At 32.6% G+C, this 19,384-nt stretch overlaps 1 protein-coding gene across 5 annotated transcripts in view; it reads left to right on the top strand.

Annotated features, from left to right (window-relative positions):
- PHIP (PHIP subunit of CUL4-Ring ligase complex) overlaps positions 1-19,384 on the top strand; it is a 192,520-nt gene that overhangs the window by 117,168 nt on the left and 55,968 nt on the right. For all 5 annotated transcript variants that reach the window (XM_074237360.1, XM_074237361.1, XM_074237359.1 and 2 more), the window contains 4 exons: positions 97-214; positions 12,023-12,163; positions 16,821-16,897; positions 18,381-18,612. In XM_074237360.1, the coding sequence (XP_074093461.1) occupies positions 97-214; positions 12,023-12,163; positions 16,821-16,897; positions 18,381-18,612 (568 nt within the window). The remainder of the gene's footprint in view (positions 1-96; positions 215-12,022; positions 12,164-16,820; positions 16,898-18,380; positions 18,613-19,384) is intronic.

The raw sequence follows: 19,384 nt of genomic DNA, 5'->3' as shown, positions 1-19,384 counted from the left end.
AGGATCTCCTTAAGCATTTTCCCCCAAATTATTTTTTGTTCTGAAGTCGTTTGTTGAACACTCACCTAATATGCATGTGGCTTACTTCACTTTTAGTAGGCAAGAAGAATGGAGAGCTGCAAAAGGAGAAGAAGAAATAAAAATTTACAGGTCAGAAGAGAAAAGAAAACATTTCACGATTCCAAGAGAGAATAAAATACCTACTCTGTCAAAGGTAAATTATAATTATTTATTTGTTTGTTTATTTATTCTGTTGTGCTTCAGAAGAACTGTGATTTCATTCATTAGTGCTATGAATATTTCTTTTACCAGAGTAAATTGCAACTCTTCTATTTCTTAGTGGAATTCCTTCAGGAATTGTATTCAAAAAGTTTTTCACTTGGTGATTGGCCTTTTGGTCATTAGCTTTTCTGAACATAGTTTGTCTTGTTAGTATTTGAGGATAATCTTATAGGATGACTAAGGGGACCTCCTCTCAGTGACCACTTAGACTTGGAATTTCAGAACAGTTGTCTATTAATATTGGTAGAAGGGTTTCCCCACTTTTGTAAAGGCCTTCATCCGTTACTCCCCTCAAAAAAAAAATCACTTAGTCATTTGGATCTCAATTTCTTTGTAAAATGAGAGCATTGAACTAGAAGGCCATGACAGTCCCCTTAGTTTGTAAGCTTATTATCACATGCTGCATTTAATCTCATGCTGGCTTCCATCTTTTTTCTAGTCCAAGCCTGGCTAAATGAACAATTAGCTTGTGTCCTTATTAAAGATATTTAAATTAGCCAAAACAAAACTTTCTATTAATGCCAGTATTCCAAAAGTTCACAAATTCATAAGACAACATTTCTAGTTATCTATTTAAAATATGGTTGAATCTTTTCTGCTGACTGCTATCATTTTCTATTTCATAACTGTGGAAGAAATATTTTAATCTTGTAAATATGCTTAAATTCCAGTATATTTAAGTATTTAGGGACTCTTGTTAATTTTCTAGTTCTCATTCAGTTTTTCAATCTCATCCTGGTTGTTTTATCTACAGACTTCTAAAGCCTGAAACTGACTTTTCAAGTATCCTTTTTCAAGGGATAAAGACTGAGTCTCTTGGAAATCATTTATTTATTTCAGCCCATGACTCTAATTACCTTTTAAGCAAAATTTCTGTGTAAAGTTTCACTGCCCATGGATTTAAGTGTTCTTTATGTTTTTTAAATTTAGGCTTCTTATGAATCCTAGACCAATGTCCTCTAGTAGTGACTTTTTTTTTTTTAAACAAAACTAGTTGAGTTTTTTTCATTTTCCTTGTAGCTCTCAAAGAGACAAAGATTGGACTTATGATTTCATTAGTATCAGAAATCCTTAATTAGGAAAATTGACCTTTTCACGTTTCATACTTTCAGAGAATTATCTAGAGCCATGGCAGGTTTAAGTGATTTTTCCAGGGTTATATAGCAAGTATATGACAGAGGTAAAACTTGAAATGCAGTCTTCCTGGCTCCATGGCAAAGTCTTTATCCACTCTGCTCTGCTCTCTATATTTATTTTTTATTTTTTAGATTTTTTTCAAGGCAGTGGAGTTAAGTGGCTTGCCCAAGGCCACGCGGCTAGGTAATTATTAAGTGTCTGAGGTTGGATTTGAACCCAGGTATTCTATTCACTGCACCACCTAGCCGCCCCTTCCTCTATATTTATTAAAAGAAATTAATGGGGGAGCTAGGTGGTGCAGTAAATGGAGCACTGGCCCTGGAGCCGGGAGGACCTGAGTTCAAATCCAGCCTCAGACACTTAACGGTTACCTAGATGTGTGACCTTGGGCAAGTCACTTAATCCCATTGCCTTGCAAAAACCTGAAAGAAGAAAAAAAAGAAATTGAGTTTAGTCTGGCATTATCTAGTGTTTATTAAGCCATATCAGTACAGTTATATTTAGTTTTAGTGTATATACTGTTTAACCATTATTGTAGTAACTAGTATTTAGTCTGTCAGTCTAAATATCAGATGTGATAAGAAATTACTTAAAAGTCTTCAGGTTCACTTGTGATTAACCTGAATGAATTTGAGAATAAATTTCCCCTGCCTCCACAATTTTTAGCTGCTTACCTTTTTAAGTATGTGGAAAATAAGATCATATTTCCCCTTTAAAATTCAATCTGAACTGAGTTCTCCTTCTAAAGGAGGGATTTCCACTGTTTTAGGCTTCAAAACATTTAAGCCTTTTGAGAGAAGATAAATGTAATATTTTAGAAATTTTTGAGACATAGCCACTTATATGATTTTTCCAGTTAGAACATAAGGTCACTTAACCCATTCACCCTTTCTTCCCCCTCCCTACCCTATTGCTATGTAATAGCTATGCCTAAACTACTCCTTGCTTGCTATCTCAAGTTTGTTTCACATATAAAAAGACACTTGCAGTCTAATATTTGTGGAAGAAGTGTAAAAAGAAAGAAATCCAAGGAATGTGTGATTGGAAAAAGAGGTGATATGAATAGTCAGCAAGAGTTGGAAATAATAGGAACAGCTTGTCTATTATCCTAATTTCCAAAGATTAATAAAACACACAGAAAGTTTTCAGCACATTGTATATTTTAAAATAGAGAATTTATGGTAGAACATAGACAAGAATTCAATAGCATGAGGTAGTCAATTATGCATCACTGATAGGCATCACTGAAAAGGAATAGCTACATTTATATGATCATGGATCCCTTTAAACTAAGTCTTCACAACTTAATTCTGCTGCAAACCTATCACAGAGGCTCTTAACAAAATATTGTTAGCTTCTCTCAATAGTTACCTACAGTTTTCCCAAAGTTTTCTAAGCCAGTGGTAATTACAAACTTTAAATTGAACTTGGGCTGTCTGCTTCCCAGATTAATGCTATTATTAATACAATGCCTGAATTATTACTAACCAAACTGGGATTTTTATGGGCCTGGCTTCTGAATTGGATTAACACACAAGCATGATATTCAGTAGTTCATGCTGGATCTGTAAAAGGAATACAGGAGAGGAAAAATCCTAAGATTTTAAAAGAGCAAATAAAATAGAAGAATAATCCAAAATTTTGTGGTTGCAGCCCCTTTTAGAGTCAGAGAGGGTCTCTGAATTCTTGCTGATATTGAGATGTTATGGGGGGGGGTTAACCCTTTCAGGCAAACAAATCTCTCTTGTTTTATGTTTTATGTGCTTGTTTCTTATATTGTCTTTTGTCACTAGATAATATTTAAAATTCTGTTCTCAAGCTTTTCTGTCAATTTAAGAATCAGTATTACATACATGTCAGCTTTCTTCTCATCACAAAGCTAGTTTTCCACCCCCTAACTCCTACCTCTATTTTTATCTGGACTTTTCCCCACTCCTGAAGGAATACCCACCAGGGACAGGGACCGCTCATTATGTATCTTTTAACTACAAAGTTCCATTTTCTCAAGTTAACCAACAGTTCCATTTATAGTTGTCTTGAATATACCTATGTCCCTGAATTTTTGTTTAGTAACACTTTGCTGTAGGAGTTTAAAAGATAGGCAACAATCAGGACAGAAGTCTACTGCCTGACTTGTAGAAAAAGAATCAAAACTACTAAGATTTGGCTAGCCTTTCTTCTTTTTAAGATGCTAATGAAATCTGTTAATCATTTATTTCAGATACTGGTTAGCAGGCTATGTTTATTCTGTTGGTGGAAGCTAGACTTACTTTTCATAGTTAAAGTACCTTCAGCAACAATTTGACTATGGTTTGGATTTTTAGAGCTATCCTGTTTAAAATCAAAATTATCTTTTTTTTTTTCCCCTACATTCACAAAGAATTGTTGGAGTCAGAAAACATACTTAATAGTCCTGGCTTTGTTTTTTACTAGTTGTCTGAAGAAGTCAGACTTAAATTTCCTTATCTATAAAATATAACTAAAAATATGCCTCTTGTTTGATGAATGAGATATGGGGGAAGAAAACTTAGTAGGGTTTAAAGGTGTAATGTACAGATATACTAGTAGCAAAAAAAAAAGGCCTTTGTTTGAACTGCTGAAAATCTCAATCATGTATTTTTATATCCATTCTTTTTGGCTTGACCTCCCCACCCCCACCCCCACTTCTGGGCGTTCTAGCCATATAATCACCCACTATACCAGCTATCTATATTTAATTCTTAACTTTTGAGAAATTTTAGTTCCTACTTATGTCTCTGAAATCATCCCTACTATATATCTTACCATTAAGTATTAAGACTGAGTTGTCTTTGAAACAAACAAAAAAATTTTTGCTAAATTGGTCCCTATGGAATCAAAAACAGATAAGGAGAGAAAGGATAAGCTCCTATAATTTGAAGTCCATAGTTTAGGGATATGGGAAATTCAAAATGAAAGGTAGAGAAATTTCACATCCCTGTTAAGTTTATTCCTCTCCAAAGGATCTGAAGCTAATACTAATCTTACACCTTAGAAAGGACACCAAAAATTGGAGAAAAGTCATCAGTTGTAGAGCTAGAAGAGACTTTCAAGATCCAATCCTTTTAATTTTTCAGTTGTGGGCCAACAGGGTTAAAATGATTTGTTTAAGGACTCAGTATTAGAACTTGTATTTGGTGGGGCGGCTAGGTGGTTCAGTGGATAGAGCACCAGCCCTGGAGTCAGGAGTACCTGAGTTCAAATCTGGCCTCAGACACTTAATAATTACCTAGCTGTGTGGCATTGGGCAAGCCACTTGCCACTTTACCCCATTGCTTTGCAAAAACCTTAAAAAAAAAAAGAACTTGTATTTGAATTCAGGTCCTCTAATTCTAAATTCAGTCTCTTTGTTCTGTACCACACTCTTTCTTGTCCTCCCCCTCCTCTCAGTAAGGGTGAAGTCAGAAAAATATAATGGTATATATGGTTTAGGATAAATTAATTTAAAGGTCAAAAGTTTGTAAGTTGCATATAAAGTTTTTTAATGTAGTAATCATGCGGCAACATCACAGAACATACAAGAAATAACTTTCTTGATGGCCAAGTCATTTTAGAATCAACAATGTGTTGATTCTAATGAAAACGCTAGATAGAAGAGAATTGAATGACACCATAAAATAACTTTAAACTTTTAATGATGGGAAATAGACAAATATAAAACATTACAGGCTCTAATTATCACCTCTTAGAGAAATTTAAATAATATAAAACATTTGCTGGACATGTAGGTGGTACAGTAGATAGAGCGCCCAGGTTGGAGTCAGGTAGACTATGAGTTCAAATTCAGCTTTAAACACTTAATAGCTGCATGACCTTGGGGTAGTCATTTAATTTTCTGCTTCATCTGTAAAATGAACCAAAGAAGGAAATGACAAATCACTCTAGTGTATTTGCCAGGAAAAAAAAAATCCTAGTTGGGGTCACAGAGTCAAGCATAAATGAAAAATACTTGAACAAGAAAATTGTCTCAATGAAGAGATCAAAAGATGCTAAGAACTGCTTCTGTCATAGGCCCTTGGTTAACTAAACACAAATTCATAGTGTCTAGGAGCTGTTATTCATTTAAAGTTCGCATTCATTTGCAGTATACAAGCAAAGAAGATTGTAGATCATAAACACTGTTGCATGCCTGAGACACACACACACACACACGTTTAGGATAGGAATCAGGAATATTTGCGTTTAATCCAGCCTCAGACACTTAGTAGCTCTGTGACCTATACAAATGTCATTTCCTTGTCTCAATTTCTAAAATGGAAATAATAGACCTATCTTTCAGAGTTGTTGACCTGATGAGATAATTTTTTTTTTTAATTTTTCGGTTTTGGGGTTTTTTTGCAAGACACTAGGGTTAATTGACTTGCCCAAGATCACACAGCTAGGTAATTTTTCAGTATCTAATGCCACATTTGAACTCAGGTCCTTCTGACTCCAGGGCTGGTGCTCCATCCACTGTGCCATCTAACTGCCCCTTGGGGAATATTTCCAATGAAGAACTTGTATCAGTGAACAGATCAGTGTCTTAAAAAATATAGTTTGACTATTCTATTAGAAACCAGGAAGGATGGGAGTTCAGGGAAGGCTGGAAGGATTTGCATGAGCTGATGCTGAGCAAGATGAGCAGAATTAGAAAATCATTGTTGGGGTGGCTAGGTGGTATAGTGGATAGAGCACTGGCCCTGGAGTCAGGAGTACCTGAGTTCAAATCTGACCTCAGACACTTAATAATTACCTAGCTGTGTGGCCTTGGACAAGCCACTTAATCCCATTTGCCTTGCAAAAAAAAAAAAAAAAAAAAAAGGAAAAATATTGTACACCCTAACAGCAGCATGGGGGTGATAATCAACATTGATGGACTTGCTCATTCCATCCACACTGCAACGATCAGGGACAATTTTTGTCTATCTGCAATGGAGAATACCATTTGTATCCAGGGAAAGAATTGTGGAGTTTGAACGAAGACCAAAAACTATTACCTTTACTTTAGAGGGGAAAAAAACCCTTTATTTTATTATGTAATTTTGCTATCTCTTATACTTTATTTTTCTTAAGGGTTATTATTTCTCTCTCATCACATTCAACTTAGATCATTGTATACCATGGAAACAATGTAAAGACCAACAGACTGCCTTCTGTGGGGGAGGGGGGAAGCAAGATGGGGGGGAATTGTAAAACTCCAAATAATTGAAATCTTTCTTTAAAAAAAATATAGTTTGGACAGATTAATTTATGTCACTATATACTGAACAATTTGAAGATAAATTTCAAGGAGTTGGAAAGTTGTAATGTGTGATTAACATTTCAGTGAAATTTTCACAAATAGAGAATAGTCAAATAGATAATAAAAAACCATCATTTGTACTCTCTAGAATATGTTTGTTTTTATTTTAGTCTAAAATTATATTTGCTTTGAGTCATTATTTAAGTAAATCTGTTAATTCAGTTAAAGTCTACTAGTAGAAATCATTATTTGAATATAAGTAAGAAAAACATTGGATTGCAAGAAGGTCTTTCCAAATGAATAATTTATTCTTAGTTTGACTTATTTAGAAGCAGATTTTGGGAATTAGCCTTTTCAGAAATAGACCTCAGCATATATCTACTTCATCCAGTTACCCAAAAAAATAGCTTACAACAGCACACTCACAAATAGTTTTGAGGATCTACCAAAGGAGGCTACATTACTTTTGGGTAGTTTCGGTTGTTAGGAGTTTTTTTCTCAACATCAAAACTAAATAGGCTTTTTCGTAATTATCTTCTGCTGATTGTTATTTCTGCCTTTCAAGGCCAAACACATTAAATCCGATCTTTTTTTCTACAAGATGGACTCTCAAATAGTTGCTTTTGTGTCCCCTCTAATTTCTTGTCTTCTTGAGCCTAAATATCCCCTGTTCGTTCATCCAAGTTTCATATGACAAAGAAGTCTTTGTCTGGATACTTCAGGCTTTTTTTCTTAACCGTGATGACTAGAATAATACTTACACTTGGTTTGACCACAGTAGAATACAGAGCAGCACTGCCTCATTTTTCTTAAATCTTTTATCATGTAACCAAAAATTATCATCTTTTTTTAACTACCATACTGCTGATTGATATAATTTACTAAACTCCCAGATCTTTTCCAGACAATTTTCTATTTAAGTATATCTCCTCTATTCTGTACTTGTGGAGTTGGTTCTTTTTAAAGCAATATTCAAATGTATATTTTTACATTTATCTTTTTGGATTTCATCTCATTGATTCATCACAGGTTCATAATGTATTTTTGGATCTTTATCTGTCAACCAAAATGTCATGTATCCTTCCTGTGTTTTATATAAATTATGTAAATTGATAATCACACCCATTTATGCCTTTATCTAGTTTATTAATAAAAAGTAAAATCAAGCACATGGTACAATCCACTGCAGATGGCTCCCCAATCTTGTGTTGAATTACTCATGACTCTTAAGTTTGGTGACTCACCTTATTCCAAATTCATAAAATGACATTGTCAAGTTCAAATCTTTCCATCTTCTCCAAGAATTCTATAAAATATTTTTATCAAATGTTTTGCTACAATCCTAGGTAAATTCCCTTTGCATTTCTATGATCTGATAGCTTATTTACCTTCTCAGAAGAGTAAATAAAGTTAGTCTTGCCTGACAATTGAAATGGCACCATACCATAATCATTTCTTCAATGTTGTTCTGGAAAATTACCTGAAGTCCAGCTGACTGCCCTATAGATTGCAAAATCTGTTTTGTTTTGTTTTTGAAAATTAGTACATTTGTTCTTCACTCCAGTTCACAACAATTTCTGAGATATCACTGGAATAACATTCCATCAATTTTTTCAAATGTGAAAATATAGTTCCTCTAGGACCAGACAACTTGAACTTAGGGACCTATTGGTTCTCTGAACTTACTTTAGGTATCAATTCCCTCTTAGTCATTGTTGTTCAATAATTTCCCATTGTAGAGTGTGAAAAAATAGAAATAAGAATTAATCAGATTTATTTTTAACTTTTTTTTTCTGTTATTCATTAGTTGTTTCCTTATACATTAGCGCTATTCATTATAAGATGAGGATAAGGGAATGAGTATTAGTGTTGTTCCTATGTGCCAGGCACTGTTTTTAATTATTTTTATCAGATACTTAACAACAATTTCGTGGTCCTTAATTTCCATTGCTAGCTGAGTTTATTCTGAGCTTTAGCACCCTTAATATTTTCCACAATAAAATACTCATTCATCCTTTATTAGCATTTGCTTTTGTATACTGTTCATATCTTTAAAAATTCAACTTTCACTAGTATTTGTCCTGTGTATCCAGACTTGTCTCTTTGAACAAATGCTGCTTTTCTTCCTCCTTGGAATCACTTCCCTTTGTATCTTCAGAATTTCATTCTTGAAAGCTTTCTATCCTTCTTTGGGTTAACTTTCCTCTACCATATGTTGGTATATTTTCTTTGAATCTTCTGAAATTTGTTTTTCCACAGTCTGTTGATTATTTCAGACTATGGTCAACTTTCTATTTTATCATAAACTTTAGAGAGTTAGTCATTTCTTCTGAATTGTTTCCATTCCACTAGCTGGTTCTTATGCTTTGGTATGTATCAGATCCACAATATACTGTCTTTTTATTAGTTCTTCCATCTTGGAGGGATGTAATTATCACTAAAGAAGTCAATACATTATCAGCTATTCTGCTTTTGTTTGAGTGTTTCAGCAAATGTACAAATGTCTGGAGATTTGAAGTCTCTCATTACTGATAAATCATACCTTGTGCCAGCTTTATGATCTGTTTCCAAAACTGATCCGTTTTGCTTTTTAGCTAAGTATCCTATAGTATTTACCAATGACAAGACTTAGTCATTCTTCTGTTTCTCCTTCCACTGCTTTACCTAATTGCTGTCTATCATATTTCCCTTCCTTATAATACCTCTTTCTCAAATACTTATTTTCATTCCTCTTAGTAATCATGTTTCTTTTCTGAATGCTATATACATTACTGACTCATTGAATTTGTGTTGTACTACAGCTTTCAGATGATTTTCAGAACAGATGTTGTCTAAACATGTCTTCCTGTCTTATATTATTTTTATATTTATTTCTGTTAAATTTTATTTTACTAGTTTCAGCCTAGTGCACTAGCCTTTCAATGTTCTTTTGAATCCTGGCTCTTGTCTTCCAATCAATTAATGATCCTTGCTAGTTTGATATCAACTACAGATTTGATAAATGCCATTTTTGTCATTATTTAAGTTATTGTCAGAAATATTAAATAACACAAGGCCAGTCAAGCATAGATCCTGGGATATTGTCTCTTCTAACAACTCCTGTTTTTCCTCCTTGGAATTGTTTGACTTTGTTTCTTTAAAAATTTCATTCTTGAGCATCTTCCTGTACCCTTTGAAATCTACTTTACATAATTCTAAGGTATATGTTAGACTATGTCCATCCTTCTTTTCTTCTCTTTCGTCTTTCATGATCTTAAGGAGAGAATTGAGACATCTTTCCAGGGTTTTCATCTTTTCCACTCAATTTTTTTAATTAATGAGGATCTGATTTAAAATAGAATTTCCCCTAGTCAAAGAGTTGATGACCAATTCTGTTCTTACTCTTTTCAGAATTGTAGTTTTCTTGTGAGATAATGTTAAGGACATGATTTTGGCTAGGTTTATGAAATTTTTGCTATATTATAATTTTGTATAAAAAATTTTAATGTAATCTTAATTAAACTATTGAAACAACATGACATGATAATTGTAGTCATAGCATAAAGTTTTTTAAAAATCTGTTCTAAAACAAAGGAAAAATTTTAATATGAAATAAAATCCAGAAATAAAAAATGTGATTAAATGCATATTTAAATTTCTGAGTGCACATTTTTCAGGACATTAATAAAAGGAGAAATATAATCTCCTAATCGTGAAATATTCTCTATTTTCTGGTGGTAAGGAAAATGATTTACAGTTATATTCACACTATATTTCATGATAATTGACTATAGCTTCATTATTAGCAATTTATTTCATTCTGTTAATCTGGGGTATGTTTAACTATTGTAAAAAAAATGAATCACATAACTAACATATTAAAGACTGGGAAAAGATTACTTTGTTATGCTCTGGTGGTGATTTTTATGAAATGGCCTCAATTCCAAGTTGAATTTCAACCAGTTTCAATTAGAATTAGAGCTTCTTGGAATAATAGTCTGACTGTTTGTTCATTTTTTTCTACCTATATATATATTTTGTGTTTAAAAGAAAAAGTATTAGGTTAATTAAATTTAGTTTTCGTTATCAATGTAAAGCAATTGCTAAATAGATTCTAAATAAATTGACTCTAAACCATCACAAAAACATTTTTACAGTTAAATCTTTATTATAATGCTCAGAGAAAATTGTGGTTAATTTAATTTGCTTTTTGAATTGAGTATTTCAGACTTTTAATCCTTGTTGAACATATTCTTAGTAATAGATATATCTGTTAACATTTCTTTCCTGAAACACACTGAAGAAGATTTGGTAGTTTATGGTTGTTAATAAGGATCAAAAGACTTGTGACTATTAAGTCACAAGAAGAAAAATTTTAGGAAGAAATGAACATCAATTTAAGATTTGTAGAATGTTATAGGTCACTAGGATGAAGTACAAAAATGTATTCTGTGTGACCTCAGAAAATATAATGTTCAACTGGCAAAAAAAAATCTAAGCTGAATTGATGGCTATTATAGGGGTATATAAAATTCAGAAAATTTGGAAAGAAGTATCTTTAAAACTCATACTATCTATAAAATAGAATTAGTTGCCATAGTAATACTTCCTTATTGGAAAGTGCCAAACAGATGTTGAATTTGTTAAATTTATTGTAATGCACATTCCTAAGAGGGTTACTAGTGGTGTCTCTTGTGCTTTGAATTGTTAGCTATTCTAAACAAATGTGATGTTACTTGATGATTTTTTCCCCAATTTTTAAATGTGATCATATATGACAAAATCACAAAAAATAAAGTTAGAGGGGACCTTACAAGTCATGTCAAGTTCACCTTGCTTATAAATAAATGTGTGCCTCTATTCCAAGAGTTTTTTAACTTTTTTGCCATGGATCCCTTTGGCAATTTAGTGAAGCACCTGAAAAACTTAAAAATTTAAAGAATTGGAATTTAATTTGTACATTTCCTTGCAGTTTCTTGCTTCAAATCCTAGTGGTTATCTCCATTTTAAAGTTTATTGAATTTTATAACTTACAGGAGGAGTGCCCTACTTTGAGTAGTAGAAGTCATTGCTAACTTACTACTTCTTAAATCATTGTCAAAATCCTCACCTTCAAAATCTCATGCATGTAAAATCAAATATCTGCCAATAGCTTTAGCCTGGTATGATTGCCTTTTAAAACTGTGAATTTCCATGTATATTTATATGCTAAGTCTTTTGATCTAGTACTACATTAGAAATCCTATAGTTGCTTTAACTAAAAGCATTATAAATATTTACTGATTTATAATTTAAGTTGTCGAATATAATCTAATAATATCTTAATCTAATAATCTAATAATATCTTAAAATTTTAGTTAGCTTTTTTTAAATTTTTTTTTAAAGAATCATGCTCATGATCATTTACTTGACCCTGGAGACTCAAGAAAGCAACAGACTAATCAGCATAACTACCGTACAAGATCTGCCTTGGAAGAAACTGCAAGACCTTCTGAAGAGTTAGAAAATGGCAATAGTTCTTCAGATGTAAGTAAGATCCTTGATCCATATACTAATATGAATTGAAGCATTAAATTTAGATAGATTTGTCATTTTTTTTATTTGACTTGCCATAATTTGTTGCATTTCGTTGAAAGAATGGAAAAAGAAGTAAGGTTAGAAAGAAAAATATTAATAGGCACCATCTCAAAGGAAATGTCTAGGTTTAATAAGGGTATTTGTCAAGACAATTATAGTTAAAATGAAAGTAAGGACAGTGTCTGCAAGAGAAATTTTAATTAAATTTGCATACATATTTTATAATCTACATTTAAAAATTACTTGTGAATTAGTGCTCTGTTTACAGATTAAGTTTGCTGGCAGAATTACATTGTCCATGATAATTATGTTGCATTTAAAACAGGTAGTTGAGATATGTTTTTTAAAAGGTCTGCCAGATAATCAGAAAAAGTCTGCCTTTAAGTTTAGAGATAGCACATACCTTTCCCTCTTGGCCACAGCATTTTAGACACAAATGTGGCACATGTTCATAGGCTAATTAACAAACTATTGTAGTATTGATTCCTGTGGACATTTTTGTTTTAAGCCACTTGTTCAGGTTAAAGTACCTTGTAAATCTGTAATATTTTTATTAATAGTAATCTTAGGAGTACAGATACTTTAAGAATTTCCCAAGCAGAAAAAAAATCAATTGAAAGTAGTATATTTTTAAAAAAATTTTATTTCATGACCAAAGTCTTTATTTTAAGAGAAGCTATCTTTTCATATCCTTTTAAAATTAAAAATGTGTAACAAAATTTGGGGGGGAAGCTAGGAAGCACAGTAGATATAGCACTGAACCTAGAGTCAGGTAGAGCTAAAGTCATATTCAGCCTCAAACATTTCCTTAACTGTGTGACCTTTGGAGCAAGGCACTTAACCTTGTTTGCCTTAATTTATCTATCAAATGAACTGGAGAAGGAAATGGCAAACCCCTCCAGTATCTCTGCCAAGAAAATGCCAAATGAAGCCACTGAACCCACTGAAACAACTCAACAGCAAAAAAAACCCAGAAAATTCTAATAAATAGACACAAATATTATATAGTTATTCTGCATCATTCCTAGTTAGGTGAATCACAGTAGACAAAGTAGATCTATGTGTTCCAGCCCTATCCATTGAAACAGTCTATTGACTCTGAAGAAATAGCCAAAATTAAAAACATTGACTTTGCTTATTACCATATCATGGAAAAGATCAATGCAAAGTAATTCCCAAAATAAGGAAGCCAAAGTGAGCACAGAAATTGAGACATCACATTTTTCCTTTTCCCTCCATCTAATGAGTATATTATTTTTTAAAAACTATTATTCCTATTTTTAAAAAATTTTAGAATGACCTTTAAACATGAGTAGTTAATTTTATTTGAAAAGACATTACTGTGAATTTCCATGTATATTTATATGCTGTCTTTTGATCTAGTACTATGTTAGAAATCCTATAGTTGCTTTAACTAAAAGCATTATAAATATTTACTGATTTATAATTTAAGTTGTCAAATATAATCTAATAATATTTTGATCTAATTGATCAAATGTAGTTTACTTGAATGGGAATCACAGTCTTTTTTTTTTCCTGTTCTGAACAATCTAAGCCAAACAGTTCAACAGTTTATTTCATTGGATTAATTTTGTATATAGGTTTATTTTAGAAAGTTAAAGTGCCATTTAATCTTACTTAGAAAAAAATCATAAAGGTTTGAACATTTACAATATAGCTTTTAACTTTGCTTTAAAAAGTCAGGTTAGTTTGAGAGATTAATTTAGATCAACTAAATTACAAATGGTTGAATATTAACTAATTTGAAATTTTATACAAAAAATAGATTAATCATTTATCAGTTTTTATCAATAAAAGGTTTTCCATAATAATCTGATAAAATATTGTCTAATACCATACTTTGCCCACTTAGGACCTTTAGTTCTTTGAAAATGAAATGAATTCCACTGTTAGTTACTGAAAAAAAGAAACAAGCACACTTCTCAAGATATACTGGAATACACAGAAAGGTTATTCTTAAAAAATAATACTTATCCGGACAAGTGAAATTTAATCTGGCAGCTAGGTGATTCAGTGAATAGATTGCCAGACCCGAACTTAGGAAGATCTAAATTCAAATCTCTCCTCAGACACTTAGTAGCTATGTGATCCTGGACACGTCACTTAACCCTCATTTTTCTGTTTTCTCATCTGTAAAATGAACTGGAGAAGGAAATGAAAAGCCTAATATCTTTGCCAAGGAAGTCTCAAATTGAGTCACAAAAAGTTAATACATGACTGAAATGGCTAAACAACAATTAAAAGGTTTAATCTTATAAAGCATATCATTTCGATTGGTAATAAAAAGATTTATTTTTACAAATATAGTTTTCATAATTTTTCCCTCCTAAAAAAATTAATGATCAAGTCGTGTGAGGAAACATTAAAATTATACTTTATCACTTTTACTGGACCATTTTTCTTTCAATGTTGTATTTTGAGGTGGGGGAAGGCATTACAGAGTTATTCTGTAACAATGCTTAGAATTTTCTGTCATTTTAAGTAAAATCAAAGATGTTTTTAGTATTGAGAATCATTTCAGAGACTTTCTAGTTTAGCCTATAAAGGGATTTAAAATTCACTCCATAACTTAACCAGCAAATAAGTATTCTAAGGTAAGCTTATAGAAGTCCAATGAAGATAAAATCTAATCCCCAAGATAAACATTTCACTTTTAGAAAACGAATTCTTAGGAAGTTTTTACTTAGATCATGCATAAATTCTCCTTCCTTTAAAATCTGTACCCAACCCCTGACTTTGTACCCCTTTTCTACATATATGTTAGCCCTTCAAAAGCTTGAATGCCAGGCAGGAAGCATTTTATTAAGTACTTAGTATGTGCCAGGCATAATGGTAAGTTCTGGGATGTAAAGAAAAGCAAAAGCTTGATTACTGCTCTCCATGAATTTTCATGCTAAGGAAGACAATGTGCAAATAATTATGAATATACAAGATTTTACACAGTGTAAAGGTAAGGTAAATCTTAAAGATAAGTGGACTGCTGGAGGAGAGGTGGGGAAGATTTCCTTCAGAAGATGAGATTTAAATTGTCTCAAAAGGAAGCCAGGGAAGCTGGCAGTTGAAGGTGAGAAAATAAGACACTCTATGGAAAATAGTAACTATGGATGCATAATTAATAGATGGAATATATTGTATAGGGGGAAACTGAGCCTAGGCTATTGTGGCTGAGTCAGCCTATGGGGAGAAAAGTCAAAAGAGGGGCTCAGGTTGTGAGGGTTTCAAATACTAAGTAGAGGATTTACATTCTATTTTGGAAGTAAGAGAGAAGGGGCGGCTAGGTAGCGCAATGGATAAAGCACCGGCCCTGGAGTCAGGAGTACCTGGGTTCAAATCTGGTCTCAGACACTTAATAATTACCTAGCTGTATGGCCTTGGGCAAGCCACTTAACCCCATTTACCTTTCAAAAACCTAAAAAAAAAGAAAGAGAGAGAGAGCCTCTAAAATTTTTTGAGTGGGAGAGTGAAGTATTTTCAGTCCTGAGATATATGAAAATCACTGGCAGCCAGGTGAAAAAATTGGAGTAGAGTGAGACTTGAGACAGGGAGACCAATTAGAATGTTATTAGAAGACTCCAAATAACTGAATATACAAGAGTAATACCCAATCCCAATATGATGACTTTGTGAATAAAAAAGATTTTATATTAGAGATTTTATGAAATTAAAAAATAATGTGGGTTATTCAGAAAGTAGTGCTTTCTAAATGATTTCTAGCAATTCCTTTAAGATTCTAACTTAGGAGAAAGAAAAAAAGTAGTGGTGCCCTTTGAATTAAGCCAATGAATAAGTTATTAAAATATGCTTTAGTGATTGGTCAAGGAACACATTTCAGTTTAATGTCACTTACACAGAAGGCTGTGACAGAACTACTTTTAGTTTACCTGACACATAGCCTTTGAAGACTAGAAATGAAAGAATGAATAGTCCTATTGATTGATGCAATTTAAATGATGTCTTAAGATTTTAAAACCATAGCAGAATTCCATATGTAATAATATATTAAAAGAATTATGACTCTAAATCAGGAAATTGCTTTGACCATAATTCTCAGAGTGAACTCAGAATTTGTTGCAAGAATTTCCATTATTTTGAGTTCTGAATGTTAAGCCAAGAATTTTCAGAGTTCTTCACTTAAATTCTAGCTCCAAGTCTCCAATTATGAGACTAATAATATTAGATAAATATAGATAAATATATGGTTCTTCATGCTTTACTTCTATTTAGTGAAATTAATTTAAGTACTATCAGTAGAATAGTTGTTAACCCCCTTTTAGGCCTCTCACCAGACAAGGAAAAAAGTGAAGATTAACTTCAATAAACCATAAGATACTATTAATTTCTGAAAGATTTTTTTTTCTGAATTAAGCTTGAAGGGAGTCAGGAAAAACCATCTTTGTATATCTTTATACTTCTTTGAAGATGATAGTACCAGAAATGCAATGTTTATATATTTCTGAACCTTAGAATGACTGTCAAATAGTACTAAAAATTTATGTAATGAAAGTTCCCTAATATTAATATCTCCAGATTTTACTGATAATTTTTGCCTAAATGTATAAGATTAAATTAAACATCTCTTAATTAGGAAGGTGAAATAGTTGCTGTCAGTGGTGGAACATCAGAAGATGAAGAAAGAGCATGGCATAGTGATGGCAGTTCAAGGTAAATGCTTACATTCTTACTTTTATAAAACTTTACTGTCAGTTATAAGTATTATTGAAACTTTGATGGGATAGGACTCATGACCAGAATATATATCTGGAAAGGTAAAATTTACTCAAAAGAAAAAGATGAGACAATGGGTTGGAGACCAGACTCCAAGGACCAATAGATTATTCCAGACCTGTAATTTTATTGGTAGGTGACTCAGGGTGGAAGCTTTCTTCCTTAGTTTTAGATCATCATTTTTCCTGTAAGTAAGCTAAGAGGTAGAGGGGATTGGGGATAGGGTTGCCCATAAAATATTTTTTTAAGGAAGAAAAATTAAAAGAGGATCATAAAAATGAACAGAAGAGGACAGGAAAAAAATAAACCCCAAAGTTACAAAGTGAATTTATATATTATATTTAGAAATACATAGTTTTGTTTACAATTCTGGTTTGTTATTTATATGGAATTGCTCACTTTATGTGGTATTTCAGTTCAGAGTAAAGGAAAATTTTAAAGTTAGACCTTTCAGGATTACATAGTAAAATAGATTTATGAAAAAACTGGAGTGTGAGGAACATAGTGGTAAAGTGGTTGAAACTCAGTGACAGTAGAAACAAAAGTTTATTATCATTGAAAGTTCTTCATCTAGATAGAGAAAATAGATGAGACATGCAAGAAAGCAGATTGTAAGCCTGCCTTGAGAGGGTATGATCTGAGATTGATGTAGACTTGGATTACTCAGATATCTACTTTTAACTCTCTCTCTACTTCAAAAAGATCAGTTAATACATTAGTTCTTGGCCTAATATCTGGGACCTCTTACCTTGTCATCTCCACATTAGCTGGCAATACCATGAATTTTCTCCTAATTTTTCCATGGTGGCAGGGGCTTTAGAATGCCTTAGGGAGTAGCACCTTCAAAATTAAGGAATTTATTTACCTGCCACATCAGTGACCAAAGGCAGAGACTTCTACAACTTGAGAGCAAAAAAAATAATGATTTTTCTTTCACTTAAGGACCAGTGTACTTTTATTTAAAGAATGTTTGCTTACTACCTGAATGAACAGTGTAAAGCTACTTCATATTATGTTTCTTATAAGTATGACTCATATATTCAAAGTGGATCTGTGATCTCTTTGGTTTATAATTCTGTCCACAGTATAGATCACAAATGATGTAATCTTGACTATTCTTTGTATCTATTGTCCATATCCTCCTGTGAGTTCACTAATAAAGGTGTCCCCAAGTGTTGAGGGCCAGGGGCCATTAAATATTTCTGAAAGGGTAATTTCAGTTTTTTTCTTATTGTGTATGGGATTTAGAAATATTGAGGCAAGCATATTCTAGAAAATGCTCAAAAGTTGATGTGTTGGACACATTGCAATCTTGGTGAGTTTAGTAATCATGTTGGTTTTTTCTCATTGCTTTACTTTTCATTCATTAGTTTAATATCAAAGAAGCAGACTTAAGTATTTTTTTTATCCACATTTGTAGTGATTATTCCAGTGATTATTCTGATTGGACAGCTGATGCAGGAATTAACCTGCAGCCACCAAAGAAAATTCCTAAACATAAACTAAAGAAAGCAGAAAGCAGTTCAGAGGATGAAGAAGAATCTGAAAAACAGAAGCAAAAGCAAATTAGAAAAGAAAGGAAAAAAGGAAATGAAGAAAAAGATGGACCATCATCACCAAAGAAAAAGAAACCCAAAGAGAGAAAGCAAAAGGTTGGTACCATATTTAGTATCAAAATGATGTGATATTTTCCTTACATTTCGGGGGGGGGGGGGTTGCCCAAGGCCACACAGATAGGTAATTATTAAGTATCTGAAATCGGATTTGAAACCAGGTACTCCTGACTCCAAGGCCGGTGCTTTATCCACTATGCCACCTAGCCGCCCCTTTTCTTACATTTCTAGAGAAACATTTTATGTTTTTAAAAATAAATTAAGAGCTCACATTTATGAAGTTCCTTTATGATTTGCAAAGCCCTTTACAAATATTTTCATTTGATCCTCACAACAGCCTTGAGAGATAGGTGCTATTATGCTCATTTTTACAAATGAGAAAACTTAAGACAGGCAGAGGATAAGTAACTTGATTTGGTCACACAGCTAGTAAGTATCTGAGATAGGATTTGAATTAAGATGTTTCTGATTTCTGGTCCAGCACCATCAACTTCACCAACTTGCCGATTATATATATAACTAGCATCCATAATTTGTAAAATACAAAACAAGTATCTCATTTTATCCTCACAATAACTTGGAACGTAGGTGTGCTCATTATACTTACTCAAAGGCAGGCATGCTACTCTAGCTAAAGTAGCAAGACACCCTGAAGGAGGGGAAAGAAGGCAGCAAGTTGGAAGGGAGGGATGCTACAGCTGTGGAATATTGTATTTCAAATAAGGTAACTCCATGATTCAAGATTTTGGCCATTCAACTTTAGAAAAAATACTGATTCTTGTTCACTGTCAAAAACTTTGGTTCTGGTTCT

Source organism: Macrotis lagotis, chromosome 5, assembly GCF_037893015.1.
Source record: "Macrotis lagotis isolate mMagLag1 chromosome 5, bilby.v1.9.chrom.fasta, whole genome shotgun sequence".
In the NCBI taxonomy this organism is placed as follows: domain Eukaryota; kingdom Metazoa; phylum Chordata; class Mammalia; order Peramelemorphia; family Peramelidae; genus Macrotis; species Macrotis lagotis.
This window is presented reverse-complemented; position numbering and strand designations above follow the sequence as displayed.